This window comes from Penicillium daleae (assembly GCF_028827525.1).
Source record: "Penicillium daleae strain IBT 16125 chromosome Unknown utg000008l_segment0_segment0, whole genome shotgun sequence".
Taxonomy (NCBI): Eukaryota; Fungi; Ascomycota; class Eurotiomycetes; order Eurotiales; family Aspergillaceae; genus Penicillium; species Penicillium daleae.
This window is the reverse complement of record NW_026623156.1, coordinates 4,120,857-4,147,411: the sequence shown is the minus strand read 5'-3', so window position 1 is coordinate 4,147,411 and position 26,555 is coordinate 4,120,857. Positions and strand designations below refer to the sequence as shown.

Below are 26,555 nucleotides of genomic sequence, written 5' to 3'. Positions count from 1 at the left end.
AGACATTTCCCAATCCATAAGGTCGACCCGCTCTATCTCACGGACACGGACTGCGTTGGTTACTAGTGCCAACAACTAACAGCCGATTCAACCCATACGCCTTCTGATTGCTTCAAATCGCTGATATTTATCGAGAAAAGCACTTATTTGGGCCAATCATGACCTATGAATTGATATCTTGCTTCCCCGCGTTGCCGGTTCAGTTTGATAAGCTTTTCTATAGAGCTCATCCACGGTAGACAGGCCTGGTTGGTAAATGCCGAGTCTTGACCATGCTTTATAAGTACATCCCCTCTTCCTTGGAGGGGAAGACTTGAAATTTGCAAATTAATCCATTGTTTTATCAGCACACCCTGTTCAATTTGGTGTCCCCTAACCCGCCATTCTGGAATTGTAGCAGCGTCTACTTAATCTGCCGCTACTTTATTCCCTTTAGTCTCTTCACATAAAAGGAAGATGGTAAGGCTGCAGCCTCCCCCGTCCTATTTTACTACACCTCCGGGTACCGTTCGTCTTATTCGCGGTAAGAGATTAGTAGGCTCCCATGAATACTTCATTCCTGTCTGCCTAACCACATTAAGAAAATGGGGAATTCGAAACCCAGGAATTCATGCTTCAACCGACACCGTCTCAGGATCCGAATGATCCATTGGTACGGGTGCCACAGCTTGCAAACGTATGCTCATGCCTGGATATTTCCCTCGTAGAATTGGACTCCGACCTGAAAATTGATGAACTTCCTCCCGACCCTCGTCGTGACGGCCCTGATTTTCACCCAGTATGATCCCTAGCCGCTACTGTGAACAACACTAATGCCTGTATCAGATCCTCTCTCCCGGTCGTCTTTTGGGTCCTATGGATTCCGGAATTCGGGTGGAGTTATAATCAATTGAATACTGCCTCCGCCTTGAATTATGCAGGGACGGGCTATTGGCTGTATTTTGTTCATTCCCCCGGCTGTGAAGTACGGAAGACGCTCGGTATATCTGATCTCGACAACTGTGATTCTTGCTGTAGTGGCCTGGTCAGCTTGTCTAAACACTATTGCTGAACTCTACGTTTCGCAATTCCTGTTCGGCTTAGCATCAGCTACAAATGAAACGATCGTGCAAATGACGGTAGGTGGCTCTTCTCTGCCGTATTTAATCAGCACTAGTAGGTAAGCAATCATAAGTTTTTAGTCCGTGGCCGTAATCTGCCGCCGTTCACCGCAGATACGCACTTGGTCTGATCCAGTCTAATATGCAGCTATATACACAGGATAATGTCCGGCGGGTGGGGCTTTCCTATCTAGGCTGCCGCCGCTTTATGAGGGCGATCAGGCTCAGGCTCACTGAGTAAATGTCAGCACGTGCTCATGCTCAGTGATCTCGTCAGTCTAGTCATGTGATCGCTCAGTGACCAATCATGGATGCTCAGTGATTGCTGTGGTTAATCAGTGATCGCTCAGTGATCACTCCTCTAAGACTTCACACAAACATTATGGTTTCCACGTGCATGAATGGCATTATACCCGCCAGTACACGACTGACCGTGGTCGTCGATTATGTCTAATTCCTTCCCAGCATGTGCCACACTCCGGCCCACACTCCGGCCACTCCAAGCAGCCACTTCTCTCAACAGAAGCATAGAGATCGCTGGTCGAACCAGGAAGCATCCGCAACGCCTACTAAGAACGGCCACATTGACGACAATATATGTGCCGATCAGTATGAGAGGGAGAATGAAACTCAGCATTGGAGGATATCAGCTTCGCAATATCTGATCCCGCGCGACATTCGTCCGATACTGCTACACCGAATACTTCACAAGGGGTTGAATCCCAGACAGTGGTATCATAGACTTGGGATACACCGACCAGACCAAGACGGAGACGGCGGCCAATTTAAGCTGCCGACTTTTGCAGTGAATTAAGTAGTTTCTTGGTCGTTGAAACCTGTTATACGCCAAGCAAACTCCATGCTTCTTACTTAGCAGGTTACCGTAGCAGCGGCCAAAGCTACTGCTAATGCAACCCGTAGTGGTAATATAACCAAGTTGGAAGTAATTATTATAAAGTAGAGTGACGGGAGATCAGATACTTTTGACGAGGAAAGGTGTATGGATCCTCAGGAATCTTAATCTGAGCGAACTACGCCCAAAAACAGGACAAATACCCAAGGCGGGATGGCTTTGGAATGATTCCTTCATAAACATAGTATCAAAAACATAGGGTTGTACGCTTCGGAACCAGTAGAATAACCTCTGTCGATTGTAATGAATGAACCACTGCTCAATTCATGATCTTCAATGAAGATAGTAATGAGCAAATACTAATTGATCACATTAACCAATATATCACGCGTCGATGAATTTGAATCCAGAACTCGCCGCCTCATTCGCACCATTGTTGACAAGCGATCCATCCCCATCCACAGTGATGTACAGTCTGTTGCTGACTGCCTGGATGGAGTACACACCCGCTGCTGCTCCAACCTTCTGGCGGATCACGAACGTCTCCCAAGATGACGCCGTGCTCCGGGTCGCAGAGAGTGTGTAGTTACCAGACTGGTCAGCCGTCACGAACTCTTTCGTGCTGATGAGCTGGAGCGTCCCGGCGTTGGGCACGAAGGAGCTATTGAACGTCGCAGCGCCACTGGTAGAGGTAGCTGAGGCGATTAGGTTTGTGTTCGCGCTAGACGCGGCAACGTAATTTCCTGAGGATGTGTCCTGTATGAGGAACTTTCCGTAGGGGTTAGACGGGAGGGTGTTGTTGCTACAGATTGGCGCCCCGGTTGGGTTAGGTCGAGTTCCGATGAAGAAGAGCTCGTTCGTGTATGTTTGCCCACTGCCTGTTAATTTTTTTTTTCACTCTGTTAGGACTAAATCTGAAAGTTCCACTGTTGGAAGAAGGGTCATACCCCAGGAAGTGATGTTCGCACTCCACTGAGCTGCGACCTGTGGGTTTACGTTTGAGTACGCATCAATGATCACGCATTTCCTGCTCAAACGCATTAGAAAAGGTACATAAAAAACTTGGGCAAAACATACCATTCATCACCAATGCTCGGGTCAACGAGTTCGACCATTGTATAGTTCCACACATTCTTAACCCATTCGGCGTCGTACAGAATCTATAAACACCGTCATTAGCCGTCTGTTATTATCCAACATGTAATGAAGGAGCTGTCCACCTCGTTCACAGGTTGAACTGGCAAGATTTGGATCGCTGCAATCTCGCTCTTCTCGCTTCCCCAGAACAACCACGCTCCGGATTGCCAATCCTCCACGTTGCCAATCGTGACCAAGTCCCTCAAGCCCTGCTCAGGATACGGATTGTTCGGGTCTGTCGAAGCTTGATCCGGATAGAGATGCCAGTACACCTGTACACTGTGCATCTCCGTCGCTAACAGGAGCTTTGCATAATTTACCATGTCGTCCGAGAGTGTGACAGATGCCCAAAGAAGCGCGCCGTAGTATCCATTGATAGCTTCACCGCTCGATTCTTGGTCCCGGCTTCCCGCACCATTCGCGATTCCAGACGCCCAAGAGTGTCCCGCGAACCAGTCTCGGCACCGAGTAATGGGGAAGTAAGGATCACTCACCGATGGGTTTACGATGTCCCTGCACATAACCAATCATTGACTTCATAATCCATAAGAACTGTGTAAAGAAAGACATACCGTGCAAACCAGTTAATAAAGTCCCTATGTTGATTCAACCAGCTCTGGTCGTACTTCGCAATGACTGCCGCGACAGCAAGGAAATATCCATAATGAAAGTGGTGGTCATTGTAGTATCCGTTCCCAAAATCGACCCACGAATTATTTGCGCCGGCCTTATTTATGACGCCACCCCACGCGGTTTCGTATGCCGCCATGGTTGTCGCTGAGGTATTGAACCACTGGGCGAAAGAAGCCTCGAGGTAATCGATAACCGGTAAGATCAGATCAGTACGTCCGAGATTGTCACTGCATATATAATGAGCTTCATATTCTATCATATGGGAGAGATAGATCTCGTACGCACGCAATGACTGCTAACCGCGCAATGGCATTCATTGAACCACCCCAATAATAAAAGTCACCAGGGATTGGAGCATTTGCAGGATTAAGTTCTCCGATCTCGTATTCAAGACCTTGGAGAACAGCCGATGAACACGAAGAATCAAGCTCGCGTGGGGGATCCCATATTATTGATGTGAGGTTGTAGAGCAATGTCCATTCATTCCCAAGAGCTGGATACATATATCCCTGTCCGCATCACTATTAGCACACGTCTAACGACAAACTTAACGGAGCTTTACCTTCGTAGTCAAATAGGCGAGCGCTGTTATATCTGGGAAATTTCCGTTCTGCATTGCAAGCCGGTGGTGTGGCCAGGTTAGCATGAGGAGATCACTTCCATTCCCCACCGTGTTCCAGTGGAAGCTAAGCGTGCCTGTTGTGTTTGACAAGTCGTAGTTTTGCTCGACGGAGACCGGGTAGATCTCGTAATGCTTGTCAAGAATCGTTTTGTGTCCGGGATCCTCGAGCTTTACGAGTCGGAGGACACCCGTGAACACACTCGACGCGGAGATCGTCCCAGCCGATCCGGCTAGAGAGCTCGCTGTGAGCGTGATCGAAGAGAGACTGTAAATAATGTAGGTCGAATTGCTAGTATCAGTCACAGTAAACTCCGTTCCGGTGGCAGTCACTGAATTATATCTCATTCAGCTCTTATACAAACAGAAATCGTAAATGGAACATACCATTTCCGCCATCCAGGAGCGACTTGCTGTTGAATGATTGGATCCCTCCATTCATCGGTGTTAACAATGGGGTCGACTGGTTAAACTGAAACGTAATGTATGGTGACCCCGGAACGCCATACACCGTCATGGAAGCGTCACTCCCGAAATACTGTAAGGTAACGGTTTGAGTATCCCATGCAGTCGCTTTATGATTACTGAACTCTCCCGAATGCTCAGTAAAACACACACGCCAATCTGTCTGCGTTGGCTGCTTAATAGATGTCCCGTCAAATTGGCGGTTTGTGCTGAAGCCAAACACAAACCCGTCCCCGTCTAGGGCTGATTCGTACGGGAAGGGTCCCGCGGCAGTTCCGTTCCCGGGAGGAGCGGCATAAGGCGCCCACCACCCGTTTGTTGGGAACTAGGTACACATGCCTTAGTAAACGAGAGCTCTTGACAGGGGAAATAGAGTGAGTTTACTTACTGGAGGCTCAAACCCCTGAAAGAATGAGTTCACGGGAGCAGCTGCACAGGTGATCTGACCACCAGTAATGCCACTAGGATTATCTGTTGCGATGGGACCCAACGAAGTGCGTTTATACAAGGTATGGATGCCGCTACTACCAGTAGCAGTGGCAACAGAAAGGAAAATAAGGAGAACAGATCGCATCTTCGAAACAAGGGTGGGGAATCTCAATGCAGCAGGGAACTGAATGCCTGAGTATCAGATAATTATCTACGAAAGAGGGACAAACTGCTTCATTATAAATATTTGCCAGAGACACCACAGTATATATAGGTTTCAACAAATCAAGACAACCTCTACGCGGAGTCTCGCGAACCCGGTGTGATCCTAACTGGAGAGGGATTGGTCATGAAATCCTTGAAAGCATTATTTTAAAAATAACCATATTATTACGAAGGATCTTTAACCACTGATTTTAAACCGGCTAGTGTTAAAATTCCCCACGCAGCGTGAAGAAATCAACTGTGGAATCTGGGGCTGGTACCTTATCGAATTAATAGAATCAGAGTCCACAGACAGAATACGTCGAAAAATACAAATGAGGGAACATCCATTTAGTTCACTACAGGTGGCCCAGGGTTAAGTTCCATCCTAAGAGAAAAGGTAAATCTCGCATATTCTACTTCCGGTATAGTGTATAGAGGAGGGCTATGCTAGGCGATTTTGTCACTCCATACCATCGTCCACTATATGCTGCACATGGAGTGGTCGCTACTATTGAATCGCCGATACTTTTCCATTCCTCCTCTTCAATTCTACATACGATCACAACATCCATTATTCACAGGTCTGAAACAATTTCGATGGCGTTAACTCCATAATCTATGGTTCATTGCCGAAACACTGGGGCCATCCGATACTCCGCGCCGCTGAAGAGGCGATACTCCGCGCCGCTGAAGAGGGGTTTCCTGCAGTTACTCCGAACAACATAACAGGATATTATGATCAAGGTAATAAACCCTTGATATTATCGTCTGTGTACAAGCCAGCGAAGACAATTTATATGGAACTTCCGAGTCTGATCCATATTGTAATATTATCATCCCTATATCTGATATACTTGTTTCTCAAATTGGCAAACATCGATATCGAACGCGCTCTTTCCGAACACAAAATGAAAAAGTAGCTCTATTATCTCGTGTGTCAGATCCTTCTTCCTCCATTCTATAGTCCGTTAGCGAGGAGTTCTGTTGGTCAGGCATCTGCCACAACCCTGACCTATCCTCTTCCTCCTGTTTTTGTTCTCTCTTTCTCTTCTCTCTCTGCATTGCTCTTTACGATCATCTCCGCTCTGCTTCCTCTGAGCCTGGAGACTCGCTCTAGCATAATCTAGTAATATTTTCTCAAGAATATGGCGTATTTCCCAGTCGTCCAGCTAGCTACCAGCCCAACTCGGTTAGATTCCTGTCGCTACAGACACCTTCATGTCCCCCCTTTTCTTATGTTAGACACCAACCACCAATACACTCATCTTTGATCCCATTCGCTCTGCCGCATACTAGTCTATACTGTTTTAGCTTGCGCTGACATATTTAAATATTATGAATCCATGGATGGCATACAGAATCAATTCCGCGTCTCGGTATAAGCTAACCTCGTATGACCGACGGGCCCAATTGGCGCACGCAGAACCCGGTTCTTCCACGGCATCCCAGCAGCATGTCTTCCCTGCGCTGCAGCTCTCAGGGCAACATTTCATATGAATCTACAAAATTCCCTCGGAAGACTCTTAGGTCTGGAATGCCACGCCAAGGGCGCATACATTCTGCTCGGACCCATGCTTAACATCCAACATGGACAACTAGGCGGACTCGGTTTTAAGGACCTGGTTTCGCCAACGCCGTCACGTCAAATAAAGTCTCGCATACGAATCTTGGTGAGGGTTCTTCAAGTCCTAGAACTGGTAACTCAGACAGCTGAGTCGGAAATGCCCGAAAGTGCGCTAGAATTCTCACCCAATGCCCCCTGCCTCTCTACCCGCATACTGCAAATTGACTCCCGTCCAACGAAACCAAAATAATGTACAGCCAATGGGAACTTTTACTAGGGGTACTTATGGATAAAGAATGCACACTTCTAGGATCATACTTGAAGACAGGACGGAAAAACTGGATATATATGGCGTGTATACCGAAACCAGCCACTGTTGAGAACCGCAAATCCATCGATATTCTTTATATGACCAACTGTTCCGCATTCCTCGTGGGTTACAAACAACCCCAGATCTTTGATGATCCTTACTACATCACTATGAAGGCATCTTTGAGCCCACCAAAAGCGGCATGTATAACTCGGCTCACCTTCGCGGGAACCGGCGTACTCTTTATCGACGGAGAACTGGTGGTCAATAACAAAACCACCCAACAATAGGAAACATCGCTCATCGGGATCAGAGCTCCAGAAAAACGACGCAAAAATGGCTCGAAGATAATGAAGCTCACAATCTTTTGGTTGATTGCGCGACCACTCGACGTCACTGCTACAATTACGTGCACTCGTCTCGATTGGTCCCAGTGGACTGCCACTAGTAGGACGTTTTGATCCTGAACGCGTCATCCAATATACCGTGGATGCGGCTGCTAAATCTGATCAGGCTGTGGTTTGTGCTGACCTGAGTGGAGAATGGGAAAATTAGGCTTGTCGTGCCTATATGGATCTGCCCCCGATGAAGGCGCGACTGTCCCGCCAAATGCCGTAGTGGGTGTGCAAAGTGACGCTCTGGTTACATGCTATGGGCACGGTATGAATGAATGATAACGGGAATGAAATTGCGGACGTTTTATTTTTTGATGTGAATCTGGTAACAAAAGACCTCTTTTTTCAATTAAAATGGGATTTTATGGATAGATAGTCAATAAAAATTCCCTTGAGTTCACGGAAACAGTTCAGCAGAATCCGTCGTATCTTAGCTATGGTCGGAGAGCGGACGAGTGCTGTGCAGTGAGGACGTCTATGTTGGGTATCAGTATTACGAGAAGATAGGCGTCAGACCTTACTTTGTCATGGCCTTTAATGCATCAAAACATATCAAAAACGATTACCTATAGGTTACTCGTTACAGCGAGAAACACTGGTTCAAGGGCAAGAGTTGAAACAGCCCAAGTTCACACGTCTCCACACCTCCCTCCTCCAAAGCTAACCAGCCTGTGAGAGAGCTCAAACAATCCAAGAGGTGCAACCGCAACCCAGAGAGAGGGCAATTTTATTACAATTCCGACTACGCCTGTGACAACTACTGGGCTGAAGGCATGTCCGCATGACTGGCGAGCATGGAGTATACACAGTCACCACTGTAGGAACAGGGGAAAAGGACCTTATCTCCGCAATCTTCACAATCTCCGAATTCAGGTCTTAGAGGGGTCTGTTTGGACGCACGGTGATGACAAAGTCCTCGAATAGTACCAACAGTACCAATGGCTCCACAAGTCATTCTGGAATCCTCAACGATCCCTGAATTGGATGGTGTGAAAATGAATATTACCGTACGTGGTTGATCATAGTTTAGGGTTACAACGTACCATGTTTCTGTTGCATCGTATTCCCCTGCATGTTGGATCTAGTGTTTCAGACCCGCGTTTAAATTTGGAAGTGCTGATGCCAATCACTTCGACATGATGAGGTCGGTCCGTGTTGCGTAGAAAAGAAAAAGCTGAACCCTAGTAATCCCGCTATTGCGAGTTGTCGGATCAGAGGATATCCTTACCCACTAGTATTAGGGAACCAATTTAGGTGCTTGATTGAAGAACTATTTAGTAGAACGCTGTTGAGAGCGTTTCATAAAGTCAGCGCGTGGTGATGGGACCCGAAAATAGGGGCGCGAATCCCAGGTCGATCGTAACCCCTTGACATCCGACGTATTCGTAAGCGGATGATGCAGATGAGAAAGTGACTGGAGTGATAGGTGATGAGGAGAGTCAGACAGGAGTGATGAAAGTTTGGTGGATCGGGTGAGTTGGAGGGGAGAAAACTGCGGGGATATGATGGGGAAAGTGGTCCGTCCCTCCGTTTTTGTCTATTTCCAGTGTTATGTGATCCTATCCCCTGAGATGAGGTATATGAAACGCTGGGTGCTGGCAGCCATTTTCTCGCTGCAGGCTGGTCAAATAGCCCGCATAGCAGCATGTATAGAGCGAACTACATTCGGCGAATGGATTAATAAGATAATATAAGTCAGGGCCTGGTATTGGCATGTTACTACATGAGTATTTCGAAGTGACCCGATTTACCATATAAACCATGTGGGAGATTGAGTGGCCGCTGAATTAACATCCCTTAGCGGTAAATCTCCAGATCGTTGAGGCATTCGGTGCGGGGTAAATTGCAGAAACCAGGGACATTACTAGTTCTGGAAAGAGGATTTTCCAGCTCAGTCAGATATGTTCATTTACACGAGACAGTACATCTTTTAGTGCCTCCTAACGATTCCTTTCTATTCTAGCTAATACAACCGCCTTCTTTTAATTTATCTACCTTGCGTGCAATAGAGTTTGCAGCAGAATCAACTAAATCAGCTACCCCTGAACCCTGAACAAAATGAGCTCCTCGGCCATATATTCTTGCACCGACACTCCGCGAGGCATTTACTACTCCCTTCTCGACGACGCCTTTTGCTTGGCTTGTATACAAGCTCTGCTAACTCGGGAAAATATTCAGGAATCGGATCCACCGCCATCATCCCCGGATGATAATGACACGTAATTTGGTAGATCCTAGAGCACACGGGCACCAATGCTGCACACATTAGCAACGTGGGCTTTGAATCCCCCGGTCGGACGTTCGACCTACTCAGCTCAATCAGCGCTGCTAGATCTGTCAATAAAATGCAAGCATCAGCATCCTGCTACGCCACTAGGTCGACAACATCCACAACAGCAGCAGCCAGTTCAGAAACGACGACCCGCTCGTCCTGCAGTTACTTATCCGCGGTGACGGACAACATAGGCATGTCATACTTGTCAATTCCGATTAACGAAATGCGACAATGCCTAACCGGCTTGTGCTTCGTGCGTGTGCCTCGGAACGGAATGCACAAAATACCAACAAATTGACCAATCAACGTTTGTCCTCTCACATATCCTAGACCGTGGGCCATGCTCACCAAAATATCTCTAAACCAACCTGCCTTAACAGCTTCAATCCCGCTACTCTCGCCATCCTCCAACGCCTAGACGATCCAGAGGGCCTAGTCCAAACTAAAGCCCCGGAGCTTCAGCAACAACCAGTGCCAACCATCACTCTCCCCGCTAGGCTTGAGTAATCTCCCAGTTGAGCGACCTAGGTTCCTCTGGAGCGGTATTCGGCGTCCACACCCAATGGCGACACTCGGAAATTAATATTGAGGCCGTTCTAAAATGGCCGATTGCTGCTGAGAATACTCTCCCGCCTCGGGACCGCCCGTCCTCGACCGATGACACCCCGAAATCCCCCAGTCTGCCGATGTCCGTAGATTTGACTTGCTCGCGGCGGAATCACTGCTTCAAAATTATTTTGAGAATGTGCATATTTTTATCCGATTTTAGAGGAGAGAGTGAGGTGGTACAAGCCAGTCAAATGAAGGGGGTTCATTGGTGCTTTCAACGATGGTAGCGAAACTGGAGAGAAAGAGAGATGAAGAAAGGCTGAGGATCTTGGGGTTCCTGATAACAACCACCTGCCACGATTTGCCATGTTTGCCTTCCACCCCAGATCTCTCCCAAGTCCATCCCAGATCGTAGATTCCGTCCAGATCGTCCCATAAGGGAGTATTTGAAGACTGTGTTTTAATGGAGTGTGATGGGATGCAATGAGCTGTCTATTAGTATTCACTCTCTTACCCCCCTTTCACTCCCTCTCTCCTCAGTTCTGTGCTAATGATGAATATTTCAGTTGCTGATATATGCGCACTAATCTATTGCTACTGCTTTTGTTGGGAATACAGCTAGAGTTTCACCCTTTGCTTTCCGTCAATCGCCTGCTTGCGACAAGCAGAGTCATGTCTCTTCGCCGCTCAAAAGCACATAGGAATGCTATTGTGTCGTATTCAGGTGATTGGAGCTCAGTGTTTCTCCCTGGCAGGCGTATATCTAGCCGCGACATCACGACCAATAGAAACATGGAAAATGTTTGTTCAAGCGTTGGCCTGCTGTCAGGATTTCTCTTGAACCCACATTTCGATTTCGGTCAGTCTGAAGGCGAATGGGGTCCTAAGCAGAGGGTTTACTGGACTTGCTTTAAGTCTGATCTGTAAGGTTTCTCTAGTAAAATACTTCAGTATAAGATTATTATATCGGATTTGGGTCACAGGGAGCTCCGATTCGAATTAAATCTCTCTCAAACAGATAGTCGGGATCTCACATACCCCACCTTCTTTCCCTCCGCGTCAGGCGGATTGAAGACAACAGATCCTGGCAGAGATTGCACCTCGCAGACCAGGCAACTGTATCCTTAGCTATTTATACCGCTCAAACAAATCCGGCTCCTTCTTTTAATACTTTAAGACCCGATTCATGAATAACAGCCTTGTAACTGTTAATCGGGTTACAGCGAACAAGAAGAAAGACATATCGGCCCTCAGAGGGTTTAAGCTTCGACGAGCGGCCAGAACATAGCTTCGATTGCAGATTGCCAGTAGATGGAAAGCGATTGATTGTATTATATATAACTTAGTGGAGCGTGATATGACTAAGTGTGATGCGATTTGAGTGGGTTTCTCGTGTGATTAATAGGCGTAAATAATAGCAGAGCGAATTGCTTCGGATAATTTAGCATTTCTAGAGCGATTGCCACTATTTACAGAGGTACACGAGGGCATGGTAGTTGAGATGAGGTGGTTGAAATTGTAATCTCAATTGGCCATTGGTTTAAGAGGAGACACCAAATGTAAATTCGGGAATGCCGATGGTGCTCACAGTCCAGGTCTTTCCATTGTCGCTGGTTGACATGTCGCCGGTGACGCCTTCGCCCTTAGCTAGGGTATTGATGTAGTTCGCGTCGGCGGTGTCCAGGATGATCTCTGTGTTGATCCAAGCTATAGTAGCAATGGAATGTATCAGTTCACCTAATACCAAAGACAAGATAAATTTCAATGGAGTCTTACTGTGAGCAGGCATCGTGCCGCAATTATCCGCGGCACACTCAACGGCACTACCCCAGCCCTGGGCCCTTCCGTCGCTTGTAGACAGAGTGGACACAGTCACACCGTTGACAAGAACTGTCTGAGTGTAATTGCCGGTGGTGTCATCGAACTTGTCTGCGGGCGAGATTAAGCTTCTATGTTGGGGTCGTTATAGATTGCATCATGACGTACAGTGCATGGTCACCTCGTCTCCAGCGTTGGCAGTAGAAGAGTCACCCTGAACAGGCATCTGAGTGGTGGCTTGGAAAAGATTAGTCTTTGTATTTTGAACCCAGAGACAGGCGAGATTCGCTTACGACTAGTGGATAAAAGAGTGTAGGCAAAGACGCTCCAAGAACTTGACTGCCAATTGTCGGCGATGGACTGTATCAGGTCACCGTTCGAGGTACCCATGCCAACCCAGAGAGAAGCATCGCCTGAAGAGCCACTGGGGGTCTTAGGGAGGACCAGAGTCGAGGTGGATTCACGGATGAAAGAGTCTGAAGCAACAGGCCCAGTACTGAAAGCCGGGCCGAAGGCAGCGTCCACGGAGGCGATCGCCGTCATGGCGAGCGCAGAAATTGTCTGCTTGGTGAAAGGCATCTTAAATATGTTCGCTCTCGAGGGGTATACTCTTCCTAGTGTTATTCAACTTTGGCTAGCCAGGATGAGGAACTGATTTATACCTTCTGAGAGACTGCGACCCTTGAATATTCGAGACTGAAGCTCGCCATCTTTGAGTGGAGGGATCAACATGCCGTCACGCAATTTTCACCGCAAAATTTAGATTATTTCCACCAGTATCGGGTCCAAGTCTGGAACATTTACTGACAGTTTCGGGGGAATTACCATATTCTCAAGCGTCATTTGGCAGGTGGAGCGCTCTCCGCGCCGCCAAGGGGCATTTCAAAACACCCGCTAATATATCCGTCCCAGTTAGTGTTGTAGACACAGGCATTCGTGGCTCAATGATCTGCACGGGCCCTGAGTTTGTCTCAACTGTCCTTTGAAGATGGCCAAAATTAAAAATGTATTAATTAATTGTTCCTTGCATTCCCCGGCATAATCCATGCACGGAGTCCAAAATCTCGGTAACAGCGACACATGTGAGGAACGGAAATGGGGTTCATCAGAAGTCGCGCCGGCCAAAAGAAGCTTGCTTGTGGAAAGGTCTTAAAGGATTTGTTATTGACAAATTTGGCTCGTGCCTTTGGTTCGAGTTGAGATACAACCTTCTGTTCATTACCTTAGAAGCATCGCGATCCCTAGAATTCCTCCCATAGCTCTGTTCAAGCCCAGAGGAAGCCGTAGAATTCATGCAAATCAATGGAACATTCACCTGTCCAGCTACCACTTCTTGGCTATTTGTCGATTGGGGTGCCTTGAGTAGAGCGTACAGTGCGCTCCTCAAGGTCTTGAGAATACCTTGAGGGGGAGAAAGCATGTCAGGAGAAGCACTTTGGTGAAAAGTTCCTGCTGATGGTACAGCAACAGCCCCCAGAACCTGTTTGGTTGTGAACTCGGCCTGTGATAATTGACTTCCCAGAAAGTTTCTCGTTCTTGTTGATATTCAGAATTGCCACCAAGTTTCTTGTACCTGGTGCACACTAGTACATCCTTAGATATACCCTAAATAGAGCCGTCGCCAATAACGACGGCTATTCTTTCCTTCAGAACCGAATCAAGTTGAGATCAGACTAAGATTTCCATGATTGGCTGCAACTATAACTTGTGCTCAACATATTGTGAGAGTTCTTTCTTCTATTAGATCAGAAATGCTGGACGAATCGGGCTTCAACAGTCAGCCAGATTCGAACTCTTGTCGTATGTGACAACTTGAAGCGGAAAACATTACCTAATGATAGAAGGCTCCACGAGATAAGAGTGCGTTGTGCGTCATGTAGGGATGGCTACTTTTGGGCTGCAGAATTCCTTACTGAAGTATTTGGTTGAAGGGAAAATTCCATTGTTGCGGCATACGTATTGGAATTCTACATACAATCGTCTTGTGTGCCTTTTAGTACACGAAAATCAAATCACAGAGAGAGAGGTCTAACAATCAAAAGGCGCATCCCGCAGGCAAAGCTCTCTTCTGGTGAACAGGAGAGGTAGAGGAGGGTAGTGAGGGAATGCTATTAAAAATGTTCAACGTAGAAAACTCATGATTCGGTAATAATTTGTCTTTAAGAGGAATTTGGCGCCAAGTTAGATGCGTCCTGTGACTCAAACTTTTCGTTCGTATCTCTAGCGAGTTTTAACTGGGCTATTTTTCGTTCGAGGATGCCATGCTGGCGATTCAGCTCGTGTACATTTATAGCCTGAGCAGCCAACCCCACCCAGCACGAATGTATCCACCCACGGACTTGGCGTGGTTGAAGCGGCATTTTGAAGTAGCATGAGAATTATGGAGCACTCTTCTGGATTTTTAGGAACTGAATAGTGAGGAGATGAAAAGTAGGAGGAGAGAGATACTGGAGGGGAAAAGATCATGGAAATATTTTACAAGATGTGATGGGCGATCCAAAATTCCCGATTCGGAGTCTAAAAAGAGATACTCCTAAGCTGGTTTTATAAGTGGGTCGCGGCCACCAACCCGACCAGGGTTGCCCATCATTTACAACTGTATTATCACTGAAAGATAAAATACGTTTGGCGACTCAACACGGTCTCGCAGTAATATTGTCCCAAGTGACATCTAGAGAAGCAAGCGACCCAGCCGAGCATCTCTACGTACGCATCCATTGCACATCTACCGAAGCTGAAGCTGCAAGCTATACGCATAGAAATTTGGAGAATAATCACCAGACGAGGTTGAAAGCGTTAATATTTACTAACGAGACTGCACCATGTCGTATCCGTTGTCCGTCGCGCTGCCTAGCACTATCATCGCTACTCCTCACATTTCCCTCAACACTTGAGATCGAATGATCTCCATCTCCTGCTCCCACAAAGAAGGGACATTGAAACAGAATCTTCATACTAGCCTACCAGTGTCAGGAGGCCAGGACGGTATGGGAGAAGGTTGTAAGAACCCCCGGAACTAGTGTCTCGGCCTTGGTATAGGAACTGTAAGTTGCACGGATCAATGGGCATCGTCTGATCGGGGCTGCTCCGAATAAGATCACCACTGCTGATATCGTTGGTCCAAGTGGCTCCACTATTGGCTTTACCAGCAAATGGTGCAGACTCGCTCGTAGCCTGCGCCGTCCACGAGCCGCCAAGACTGGAAGCCGTGAAGGAACGGAAGTATCTTCCGTTTGCTCCAATGCATTCCACAATCATCAGGTATTGGTTTTGTCCTTGCACCCGATAAACCTGAACGGCCTCAAACAGATTGTAGGTTGAATCGGTCAAGATTGTGGTGTATGATGTGCCAAAGCTTCCCGGGAAATTGCCGATAGGCATAGAGGACCTATAGATATTACCGTTGTCTCCCGCGAAGAAGAGATACATCGTTGTATCATCAGCGATGAGGGCCGGGTCGATAGGACTAGAGCCCGAGATCGAGCCACTAAATAGCGACTGAGGCGATGACCATCCATTGGGATTTGTAGGGTCACTAGATGTCATGTACATGAATGGGCTGGAGCCCCATTCATAGGCGAGAACCCATACATTCTTGGGTTGGAAATAAAAAATGTTCGGGGCAACTGCACCATTACCCATCACATTCTGGCTCGCCGAGGTCATTTGAGTCCAATCCGAGAAAAGACCAAAGTTCAACGAGCCGTAATTTCCCGCGCTGTTAACATCAGACGCATACACAAGATGCTGCCCGTTGTATGGCACGTGAGAGAAATCCTTGAGAGAGACATATCCAGACTCTGGGTTTGCAAGTGGGCCAGTCGATTTCCAAGTGTATACCGACGGAAGACTGCACGTAGTTGTGGATGTCGATGTCGAACTCGAATGGACCGACGAAGTGGTCGAGCTTGAAGTCGAAGTCGACGCCTTCGTGGTCAAGGTTGTGGTGCATGCAAGACACTGAGAGTAATACGGATTGGAGTATATGCAGCAAGCCCCTGCCACACAAGACGTAGCTCCAGTCCATCCACTTCCGCCGCCTTTAACCAAATGTTAGCCTTTTCATCTAACAGAGCCTGGAGTCAGCGGAGATTCTACTTACACTGGCCGTAAAGCGCTGCTTGACCTGACACCACAGGTAGCACTAACCACAGGGTAGCAAGCCAAATCATCCTGCTAACAGCCAGAGTAAAACAAGTAAAACACTAATGACAAAAGCCGATTGTGCAAATATTCTAATGGTGTCGAGTCTAAATGAGCCATGTCTGTCGTCGGCTCCTTTCTTGGTTTAATAGGCATCAACGGATTGTGAGATTCACGCTCTGGTGCTGCCTGATAGCTCTCTCGATTGGCAACGGCCAGAATCCGAAAGAGCTAATTAGGCTAATCACAAAGACCAAGACCTCTCCGGAACAAATCCTTCGAATGAGATCTGATACACCCCGCGAATTCAGACAATTGTAGGAGTTACATCTCTCACAAATCCGGAAATTTTGTGTTACGAAAGTTCAACTAGCCCCCGGAAAACAGCAGGTCGGGCTGAGACCACTGCGGTAGTTACTTCTTCTGAGCTACCGGTCAGTGAGACGCTGATGTGGGGCCCCGAAGGCGTTCTTCAGGACCCTGAACCTTAATGAGGGGACTTGTCAAGCGGAGATCGCTCACTTTTGACCATATTCGACTATGTTCTTGGAAACGTGGGTTCAAAATAAGCACTCTGCAGTTGAAGCGTGGAGTACTCTCTTGTCACAAGGATTGATCTCTGCACGCCACCCCCTCTCTCCTCCAGGATGTCTCTCAATGTGCAACTCCGGCGGGGGACTCGAGTTCGTTGGATAAATCCAAATTAGTCACGGTGTTCATCGCTTGCCGTATGAGGAGGGCCGCGAGGTGCGTACCTGACCACAGAAGAACGCGGCAATGTTTAATCCATGATTGCCGAGACGTGTTATACATACGAATCTGATTCCTGTCGAACATCTTGCGAAAGAAGGCACCCTCCATGGAAAGGAAACATTTAACCGATTGGCTGACTCAGAATGTTCAACAATGTCACCTTTCTTTAAGTAGAAAATCTCCTCTGGGAGAGATGCAGATGCCTGAACCCCTCCAGGGGCACTTGTTGTACTATAAGTAGGAGTAGTCATTTGAATACCTGCTAGTGGTTAGTGATGTGTATATCGCTTGACTGGAAACCAGAATCTTCAGCGGACCTTTTGCAATGAGAGTCCTTGCAGTCCTCGGCCTTCTGGCGATTGCCGTGAGTGGCGCGACATTCAACCAGCCCGTCCTCTGGGAGGACCTGGCGGATCTAGATATCTTCCGTGTCGGGGATATATTCTATTATTCGGCATCTACCATGCATTACTCACCTGGGGCACCCATTCTTGAGTCTTCCGATCTTGTGAACTGGGAGTTCATCGGCCATTCGGTACCCTCACTTGACTGGGGTTCCAATTATGACTTGAATGGAGGTCAGGCATATGTCAAGGGAATCTGGGCTTCAACCATGAGATATCGCGCAAGCACCGGGACATGGTACTGGATTGGATGCATCGAGTTCAGCAAGACCTATGTCTTTACCGCGTCTTCAGCTACAGGGCCATGGAAACAGAGTAGCATCATTGACACATGTTATTATGATTGCAGCCTACTCATCGACGATGACGACACCATGTATGTGGCATACGGAGGCACCCAAATTCACGTTGCTCAACTCTCCTCCGACGGGCTCAGTCAGGTCAAGACCCAGCAAGTTTTTTCATCGACCGTGGGATCGATCGAAGGATCACGCTTCTACAAAATCAACGGGGAGTACTATATTTTCAATGACCTTCCTGCCTCTGCGGAATATGTCCTTAAATCTAGTAGCCCATGGGGTCCGTATACTCAAAAGCTGCTCGAGAGTAACATCGCCACACCGATCTCCGGGGGCGGTGTCCCTCATCAGGGAGGCATTGTTGATACCCCGAATGGCGACTGGTACTACATGGCATTTGTGGACAGCTATCCTGGAGGCCGTGTCCCCGTTTTGGCGCCTATTACCTGGGGCTCTGACGGGTTTCCTGTCATCAGCACTGCCAACGGAGGTTGGGGAACTTCCTATCCTTATCCGGTGACGCCTCAAGTGCTATCCAGTCCGACTGGGACTGATAATTTCCAGGGGTCTTCACTTGGCCCCCAGTGGGAATGGAATCACAACCCGAATCCATCTTACTACTCCATAAACAACGGTCTTACATTGCGCACAGCTACAGTGACGAATGATCTATACGCAGCTCGAAACACTCTCACACACCGTATCTTAGGCCCCCAATCGTACGCTACCATCGAGCTCACGATTGGAAGCATGCTTTCGGGGGACCGCAGTGGGCTGGCAATGCTTCGCGATTCCTCCGCCTATGTCGCCGTCATCAACAATGGTGGTACTTTCCGCATTAGCATGGTGGAGGGACTAACAATGGATTCCAGCTGGAATACTCTGTCAACCGGATATGAAGTTACTGGACTCAACCTCCCTGCTGGGACCTCGAAAGTCTGGCTGCGCGCCTCTGCCAACATCCAGCCAGGTAGTGGCCGGACTGCCACCTTTTCATATAGCACTGATGGCTTCACTTTCGTAAACATCGGTACACCGTACGTACTAAACAATACGTGGAATTTCTTTATAGGTTACCGGTACGGAATTTTCAATTATGCCACTGCGGAGCTAGGGGGGAGCGTGGCTGTCAATTCCTTCAGCATGGAGAGTGGACTTCCGTCCACCACAACGGCGGTTCAAACTAGCACGACCACCGCATCGCACTCTAGTACTCTCACAAACGTCCCAACCAGTACAACTGTGCTTACTCAAACCGAATGGGGACAATGCGGGGGAAGTGGCTGGGTAGGACCAACCGCATGTGCTGCAGGATCGACTTGTTCGTCCGCAAACCCGTGGTATTCTCAGTGCTTGTGAATGTGAGTGGGGATGAAAGATACGGGAATGTTGAAATTGGTCGTATCTGAAATGACGCGGGGGTCAGCAATGCAAGTCCAGTCAGTGTCTACAATGAGTTGTGAACCTAGCGACTTTCATACGGAGGTTCAAAGTTTACCTTGGAAGGCTTTACATATAATCGGACCCTGGTTTATTAGTGACCCTGCACGTAGGCTTGGCATAAGTTCGGACTTCAGGTGAAAAATTTCCACCCTAGTCACTTTACGGATACAAATGATGACCCGACTAGCGCAGCAGACCCTTATGCTAATTTGCCAATCATGAACTATTAGGATCTTTTTTAAGTTTAAGGACAAGATATGACTAGGTTACCCCATTCCAGACCTCGTTCCAGATTGTCTCACACGAACGAACAAAGCGCCACATACATAGCTAAACTACTCAGCATCCACTTGACGCTGGTGAGATACTACCTACTCCACTGGAGAAATGCTTGTTTCAAACTAAAGCTCCACCATACTGTCATCCTTCACAACCACTAACCGTAATCATCACGGAATTCGGTACGAACAGCCTCGGGCGCCTCATAGAAATTGAGGAAGGAACCAATTAATTTGTTGATTGCATCCTTTTCCTAGCGCCTACTTTATGTTTCTTCCAGGGGTTTGCGCATAGCAGCGACGAGTTCTTCACGGAATTGCTACCCGTCACTCGCTAAGCCAGCAGCCCGCTTTAGTGACAATTGTGTGTTTCGCCACAGCTCAAATCGGGACCACAATTCACACTTTGCCTGGCCTTTAATGCCCATAGTTAGATAGATTAGGCTATATTGTTGTACGTTTAATAGCAACAAGCAAATTACATGGATTCTGTGAATTCAACAACCAGCTCGAACCCCGAGATGAGTTATCTGCTGTGGCTTATATAAATTGCTATGAAGTTTGCGGGACGGGACATTCCTGACTCACTGTTTGCTTCGCTAAGTTCCAGACAAATTCAATCTATAATCGTACAACCACAGACTTTCTTCAATCATGTACATTGCACTTCTGACAACACTTGGAGTTACCCTTCAGGTTGGGCTTGCCACCGCTCAAACTAAGGTCACGGTAGATGCGGGCACGACCTACCAGGTAATTGATGGGTTTGGCTTCTCGGAGGCGTTTGGCTTCGGCGGCGGAGTCGAAAATGCACCTGCAGCGCAACAAACCCAGGCACTGAACTATATGTTCAGCACAACTGAAGGAGCTGGTATGACAATTCTACGTAACCGAATTGCAGCGGATCCGAACGGTACTATTGAGCCAAATAGTCCTGGATCACCGTCTACCACTCCGAGCTACAGGTCAATTGGCGACGATGCTAGCCAGGTTCGTATTATTTACAGCCCGGTTCAATTTCAACAACAGACAGCGCCCTTGATGTGTTGATATTTTTCTGATTGTCCTAGATATTTTGGTCTAAGAATGCACGGGAAATGGGTGTCAAGTACATCTACGCTGATGCCTGGAGCGCCCCTGGGTTCATGAAGACCAACAATGACTACGTGTGTTGCCACCCCTCCAAAGTTTGCAAGAGATCTCTAATCAATAGTAGATCAACGGCGGATATCTGTGTGGTGTGACTGGACATACTTGTTCCTCTGGCGATTGGAGACAGGCATATGCAAACTACCTGGTGCAATATCTCCAAGACTACGCCACACAGGGTATCACGGTTGACTTTGTTGGCTTCTTGAATGAGCCTGAATTTTCGTAAGCTGGAACGCTGCAAATATCTCTACGGTCGTCAGTAACAAGTCTGACCAAGTTCATAGGCCAAGCTACGATTCAATGTCGTCTGATGGCACTGAAGCCGCCTCCTTCATTCCAATTCTCCACGACGCCATTCAGAAAGCTGGTCTATCTACTGGCATTACTTGTTGCGATGCCGAGGGCTGGACCGACCAGGTGACATTCACGCAGCAGCTTATATCTGCTGGTGCTGAGCAATATTTGTCTCGTATCACCTCTCATTGGTACACCTCTCAGGGTACATCTCCTATTAACACTAGTCTGAGAGTATGGGAGACTGAATACGCGGACTTGGATGATGCATTCACTGCGACTTGGTATTCAAGCGGTGCATTCAATGAAGGCCTCACATGGGCCAAGCTCATCTACCAAGGCCTTGTTGAGTGTAACCTCAGTGCGTTCCTGTACTGGGTTGGTGAGTGAAGGATCCTTCGTTTATTGAAGAGTGTATGGTTGCTGAGGCTCAAATAATAGGCGCTCAATCGAACAGCAACGCCGCTGGACTAGTCACCCTAACGGGATCGGGCTCTTCTACGCAGGTAGTCGCTTCAGGGTCTCTCTGGGCTTTTGCCATGTTCTCTCGCTACATCAGACCCGATGCTGTACGTATTGGTGTCTCTGGTACCCCTACCAACACCCAAGTCGCGGCTTTCAAAAACACGGACGGCTCTATCGTAACGGTTATGATCAACTCAGGCGCAAGCTCTCAAAGTATCTCTCTAGGAGGCGGCACTATTTCATCAGCCAAGGCCTATTACATGGACAACTCTGTCTCGTCGCCGTCTAGCCTTTCGATCACCCTGAGCGGCGGCAATATTGCGGCTACTCTTCCCGCCTACTCAGTGGTCACTTTTATTTTCTCCAGCACTGGGTCTACCTCGTCTACCACCACCACGATTGTCAATTCTATCACATCTACTACCACCACGGCTAGTGCAACCAGTACAGGCCTTGCTCAGCACTGGGGTCAGTGTGGAGGCCAGGGTTGGACCGGCCCATCTGTCTGTGCTAGCCCTTACACGTGCCAGTCGGTGAATCCATACTACTCACAGTGTCTTTAAACATGAAAGCAGAGGCATAGAACGACTGGCCTTATGGAAGATGAAAGATTGTTTGGAAATAAGCCTTCACATAGATATCCCTACTTCCCCCGTCGATCTTTGCCCTGTTGGGGGATATAGATCACTCAATTCAAGTTTGTGGATTTCATTCACATACGTAACGTTATGTTAACCCTTTGGTTTACTGAAATGCCTAAATATAATGAGTCGAAGTCTGCTATTACAAATTGTACACTGTGATGGAAACTCCCGAAGTTCTAGGTGGCGGTGTTCCGTAAGTTTGAAAACCCAGAGAAAGTTCACCATCATCAGCCTAGGCATCACTGTAGAGTAGCGGGTTGTGACCGCCACAACCTTATCAGGAAGGCCATGGCGAGTCTGCCTCGGAAGCACGGGAACGGCCCCCACCCCCCAACCTTAGGCCCCGCCAGGCGCATTCGGAGTTTGCAAAAAGCAACACAAGCCTCCACCCTTCATCTAGACTTTCCACACTCACTATACTCACCGCAATGACCCAAGCAGGTACCACAGCGCTGGCCGCAGCCATGATGGGGGCTGGCTACCTTTGTGCGCTCTGCGCCACACCCCCGAACCCATCCCCCGACCGCAAAGACAGACACCAAACGGATCGAATCAGCTTCATCGCCGGCTCGGGGGCAACAATCGTTCGTCGCATCGCCGTTACCGCCATAACATACCATGCCATCCTCACAGTGCTACCGGTCTATGCGCCCCAGCGCATTCCACAGATGTGCCCCCGACCGCATAATCTCAACCCAGAGCTGTTCTCATGGAGCGTTCCCGCGGTCGCGGGTATCATCCTGATATGCCTCGGTGCTTACGTTCGTCTCGCCGCATATGGCAGACTTAGTCGCAATTTCACCTTTCACCTTGCGGCACCGGATCAGTTGGTCACGTCGGGTGTCTACGGCTGGGTGCAGCATCCGAGCTACACGGGGCTGGTGCTGATTGGGTTTGGTGTTGCGTCGCTGTTTTGCCGATGGGATGGTGTGCCTGCGTGTTGGATCTCAGAGACCACGCTGGCTCGATGGTCTGGTTGGGGGATGGGGATGCTGGGAGCTTATATCTCGGTTGCACTTTGTGTGCTGTTTACGAGGGTGAAGGATGAGGAGGAGATGCTTAAGGGGAAGTTTGGCAAGGAGTGGGAAGAGTGGCATCGATCGACGAAACGGTTTATTCCGGGAATTCTGTGAGGAATTCTAACAATCTATACTTTTTTTTTCATTGTACAGTAACAAATTCCTGTATAGACAGCCAATTGTTGCCATTCTGTCCCCTATCCCATGTTCGATTGGCTCTGCTATCCCGCGAGATACGAAATCAACACTCCCATGCTCATTTCTCGTGAATGGCGGGCGTTTCCTCATAAGTTGGCATGGTGTCCAGTGCATCAAGGGTCACGTCCACGCGAGGTCCAGTAAAGTTCTTGCGTCCATCGACAAACCACTGGACAACGGAGATTATGATGATAACCGCGAACGCAGCAACGGCATAGTCTGAAAAGGAAAATCAATTATATGTTCACCGTCATCGCCGAGAGGTTGGACTTACTCATGTTGCTTCCAGTAACATCCTTGTACGGAGGGAAAACAAACAGGACAGTTGTGAGGGCGATGTATGTGAGAGAGATCTTATCGGTTAACATTGGCTCTCTACTGAGGCAGGAAATCTTACCAGATCAATGAACCACCCGACCGCGTTCGGCAGCTTCCACTTCCTTTCGGGGAGCGCTCGTCGGCCCTGTAAGCAGTTGACCAGAATGGGCATGGCATAGGAGAGATCGAGAGCCACAACTGCAGCGGAAATGATGGCGTTGAAGGCACTATACGCAGTAAGTATGAATTCATTATAAACTGTGATTAAGCATTTGTATTACCTGGAGGATCCCAAGAAAATGCAGCCGAAGATAATGACAACGACAACAGTCAAGATAAGCGCATTCAAGGGAAGCTTGAGTGTCGGGTGGACCTTGGCGAAAAATCGAGATGCAGGAAGACCACCATCACTGGTGCTATTAGCATTGTTTATTGAAGATCATGCCACGGCAAAGTACATACCGTGCGAAAGCGAAAATCATTCGACTGCTTGTAGTCATCACACTAAGAATGGCGAGAATCAGGCACACTAGAGGTAGCCTTGAGATTTGTTAGTGGGACATGAAGCTGTTGAAAGAAAATCAAAAGACATACATCAACAAGCAGATTGCACCAGCAGTATTCTTGGTAGCGTCGACAAGAATTTGTAGGAGCGGGCCAGCAGCAGAAGTGGTGATTTGATCCATGTCGCCAGCCACGAAAAGAAGAACAATCAAGAAGATAGATCCCGTGAAAGTACCGATACCGACACACAAGACCATAATCTTGGGTCCTTCAATGGATGCATTTGGAACCTCTGCTAGTTGTTAGATATGGAGATATGGCGACATAGGCAGATTGCGTCTTCTTACCCTCAATCATGTGTACCACAGCATCCTAGGACTGTCAGCACCATGCCCACACCTTTGATCACCGCGAATACTTACAAAAGCAGTAACTCCGAGTCCTCCTTGAAGCAACCCGAGCATCCATGCAACACCATCCGGCCCTAGTTACGTTAGCTCCATCAGCAATAGACTGAAAGCTAGGTATATATAAACTCACATCCGGTGCTATTCACAAAATTGCAGAACACGAAGCTAATGTGGATTAGCAAAGCCCGAGAATTTCGGATAAGATCATACTCACTAGGCCGAGTTGAAATCAGGCGAAGCACATGCAAGGACCGTGATGGAGACGATCGCGAAGCCACCAATAGACCATGAGACTGTCCCTCGTTAGCCATGCAGACCAAGTCATATTCTGGAAAACACGTACAAGCACCACGATAGATCATCGGCAGGATAGAGTTCATGAACGCATTGATAACGAACGCTCCCAGTGTTAATCCAATGTAGATGAGGAATTGGTGCCATCGCTGCGCCACATATGTCTAATTGTAGTTGTTAGGCATTGACACTTCATTCCTGCCGGGAGGAAACCTCTTACAGGATGCATGGCCGAGATACATCCGACGATGAGTTGACTCGACAGGAGCGAGTTGGTAGCGACGAGGGCGACCTTTAACTCTGTTAGTTTGGAAGACCCGAGACATACTCATGTTTTCCTGCTTACCCAACCAGCTACGTTAATCCAACCCGTGATCCATGAGAGAATAGGCACCCATTTTGGCCATGCGACTTTGTCATGATTAGCAAGACTTCACAGGGGATGCGGGGGTGTATGACATACTGACGGCGACCCAGTGATATTGACCACCGGCACTAGATGAAGGTCAGTCTGAGATCTGGTTTCGATAGCAATATGAAATGCCACTGCACGTACGTGGGATAAGCAGAGAGAAATTCAGCCAGCGAGGCAGCGATACATAAATTGCAGAATCCTGCTGTCACGAGACCTATTTTGGAATGTTACTCAGTATCCTTTGAAGGGTTGAGTGCTAGTATGTTTGACCTACCCCAGATGACACTCGTGCTTCCTCCGGACGTGAGACTAATAGACAGACTCGCAGAAAGAGCAGTCCATGACTAGACAGAGAAGATTAGCTGCATGGTTCATGGAGAGTGTGACCAAACAAGTTTCAAAGCACTTACATTGAGGACTGCAAAAGCCAGTCCCAACATCGACCTAGTCCCTGGTCAGCACTTTTTGCCTTGGAGGGATTGAACTCTCTTGTCGATCTTACCACATCGAGTACTGACGCTTGAGTTCAGGCTTATGGCCCATGGCCGCCAACTGCGCGTCATCGTCCTCTAACGGACCACCCTTCATCTCTGTTGGATGACTCATATTGGTAACCTGCACAGAGCAAAGGGCAGGAGTAAATCAAAGAAACCAGAAAAGAAGGTAGCCAGAATGATGTTCCAAGAGCCGGACGTAAATGTAGCTAAATATTCCGGAATTACCGAATCGCACATGGCTACAACATCTACTTTGCGTATAGTGCCGACATGGGTTACGGCCGGCTAGCATGCGGGGGAACGGTTGAGCCAAGGAGATCGTATCAGTGCAAGCACCAATCGTGGGACAAGGCCAATCCAACCGATATCCACTGGATGTCCAGTTTGCTCCTGGCCATCCTAATCGCAGCCAATCGTAGTCGCCGGTTCGGCCTTCTGAACCGAGCGGAAGGTAGTCTTATCGCACGCATCTCCACCTCCCCCAAAATGCTGAAACAGCGGAGAGTGTGAAGCTGGTCTCTCTCCGCAAAGCTTATCGCCCAGTACCTGAACCCCCGGCTTACCCTCCCTGTTTCGTCAACGGTCGCGTGGACTTCCCTGCACGGCGTTAGCTGCATGGCAAGCTATCGCAGGCTATCCCTAACGCGCTCTTAGTTACATCCCGACGATAT

General features: G+C 48.1%; 7 protein-coding genes across 7 annotated transcripts; 3 read left to right on the top strand and 4 right to left on the bottom strand.

The window, feature by feature from the left end:
• Positions 1-2,337: 2,337 nt before the first annotated feature.
• Positions 2,338-5,381, bottom strand: N7458_010034 (glycosyl hydrolase family 81-domain-containing protein; the record flags this gene model as incomplete). The annotated part of the gene is made up of 9 exons (XM_056913416.1): positions 2,338-2,831; positions 2,901-2,980; positions 3,031-3,113; positions 3,174-3,603; positions 3,663-3,950; positions 4,009-4,232; positions 4,286-4,674; positions 4,730-5,132; positions 5,196-5,381. 9 exons carry the CDS (start codon positions 5,379-5,381, stop codon positions 2,338-2,340), a joined length of 2,577 nt encoding a protein of 858 aa, XP_056762265.1.
• Positions 5,382-12,076: 6,695 nt separating this feature from the next.
• N7458_010033 (uncharacterized protein) lies at positions 12,077-12,933 on the bottom strand (the record flags this gene model as incomplete). Its single annotated transcript, XM_056913415.1, has 4 exons — positions 12,077-12,243; positions 12,313-12,465; positions 12,523-12,591; positions 12,648-12,933. 4 exons carry the CDS (start codon positions 12,931-12,933, stop codon positions 12,077-12,079), a joined length of 675 nt encoding a protein of 224 aa, XP_056762264.1.
• Positions 12,934-15,309: 2,376 nt separating this feature from the next.
• On the bottom strand, positions 15,310-16,526 carry abfII (putative extracellular glycosyl hydrolase/cellulase; the record flags this gene model as incomplete). The annotated part of the gene is made up of 2 exons (XM_056913414.1): positions 15,310-16,394; positions 16,457-16,526. 2 exons carry the CDS (start codon positions 16,524-16,526, stop codon positions 15,310-15,312), a joined length of 1,155 nt encoding a protein of 384 aa, XP_056762263.1.
• Positions 16,527-17,575: 1,049 nt separating this feature from the next.
• On the top strand, positions 17,576-19,312 carry N7458_010031 (putative xylosidase/glycosyl hydrolase; the record flags this gene model as incomplete). Its single annotated transcript, XM_056913413.1, has 1 exon — positions 17,576-19,312. The coding sequence occupies one exon, from the start codon at positions 17,576-17,578 to the stop codon at positions 19,310-19,312; it is 1,737 nt and encodes a 578-aa protein (XP_056762262.1).
• A 1,016-nt stretch (positions 19,313-20,328) lies between these two features.
• N7458_010030 (uncharacterized protein) lies at positions 20,329-22,148 on the top strand (the record flags this gene model as incomplete). Its single annotated transcript, XM_056913412.1, has 5 exons — positions 20,329-20,664; positions 20,745-20,840; positions 20,891-21,048; positions 21,111-21,502; positions 21,562-22,148. 5 exons carry the CDS (start codon positions 20,329-20,331, stop codon positions 22,146-22,148), a joined length of 1,569 nt encoding a protein of 522 aa, XP_056762261.1.
• Positions 22,149-22,657: 509 nt separating this feature from the next.
• Positions 22,658-23,362, top strand: N7458_010029 (methyltransferase family protein; the record flags this gene model as incomplete). Its single annotated transcript, XM_056913411.1, has 1 exon — positions 22,658-23,362. One exon carries the CDS (start codon positions 22,658-22,660, stop codon positions 23,360-23,362), a length of 705 nt encoding a protein of 234 aa, XP_056762260.1.
• Positions 23,363-23,504: 142 nt separating this feature from the next.
• On the bottom strand, positions 23,505-25,993 carry N7458_010028 (uncharacterized protein; the record flags this gene model as incomplete). The annotated part of the gene is made up of 18 exons (XM_056913410.1): positions 23,505-23,665; positions 23,721-23,799; positions 23,844-23,991; positions 24,046-24,174; positions 24,227-24,304; positions 24,359-24,560; positions 24,616-24,640; positions 24,691-24,752; positions 24,809-24,843; positions 24,893-24,971; positions 25,022-25,136; positions 25,193-25,264; positions 25,319-25,383; positions 25,436-25,467; positions 25,529-25,601; positions 25,662-25,731; positions 25,798-25,831; positions 25,890-25,993. The coding sequence occupies 18 exons, from the start codon at positions 25,991-25,993 to the stop codon at positions 23,505-23,507; spliced, it is 1,563 nt and encodes a 520-aa protein (XP_056762259.1).
• Between the last annotated feature and the right edge of the window lie 562 nt (positions 25,994-26,555).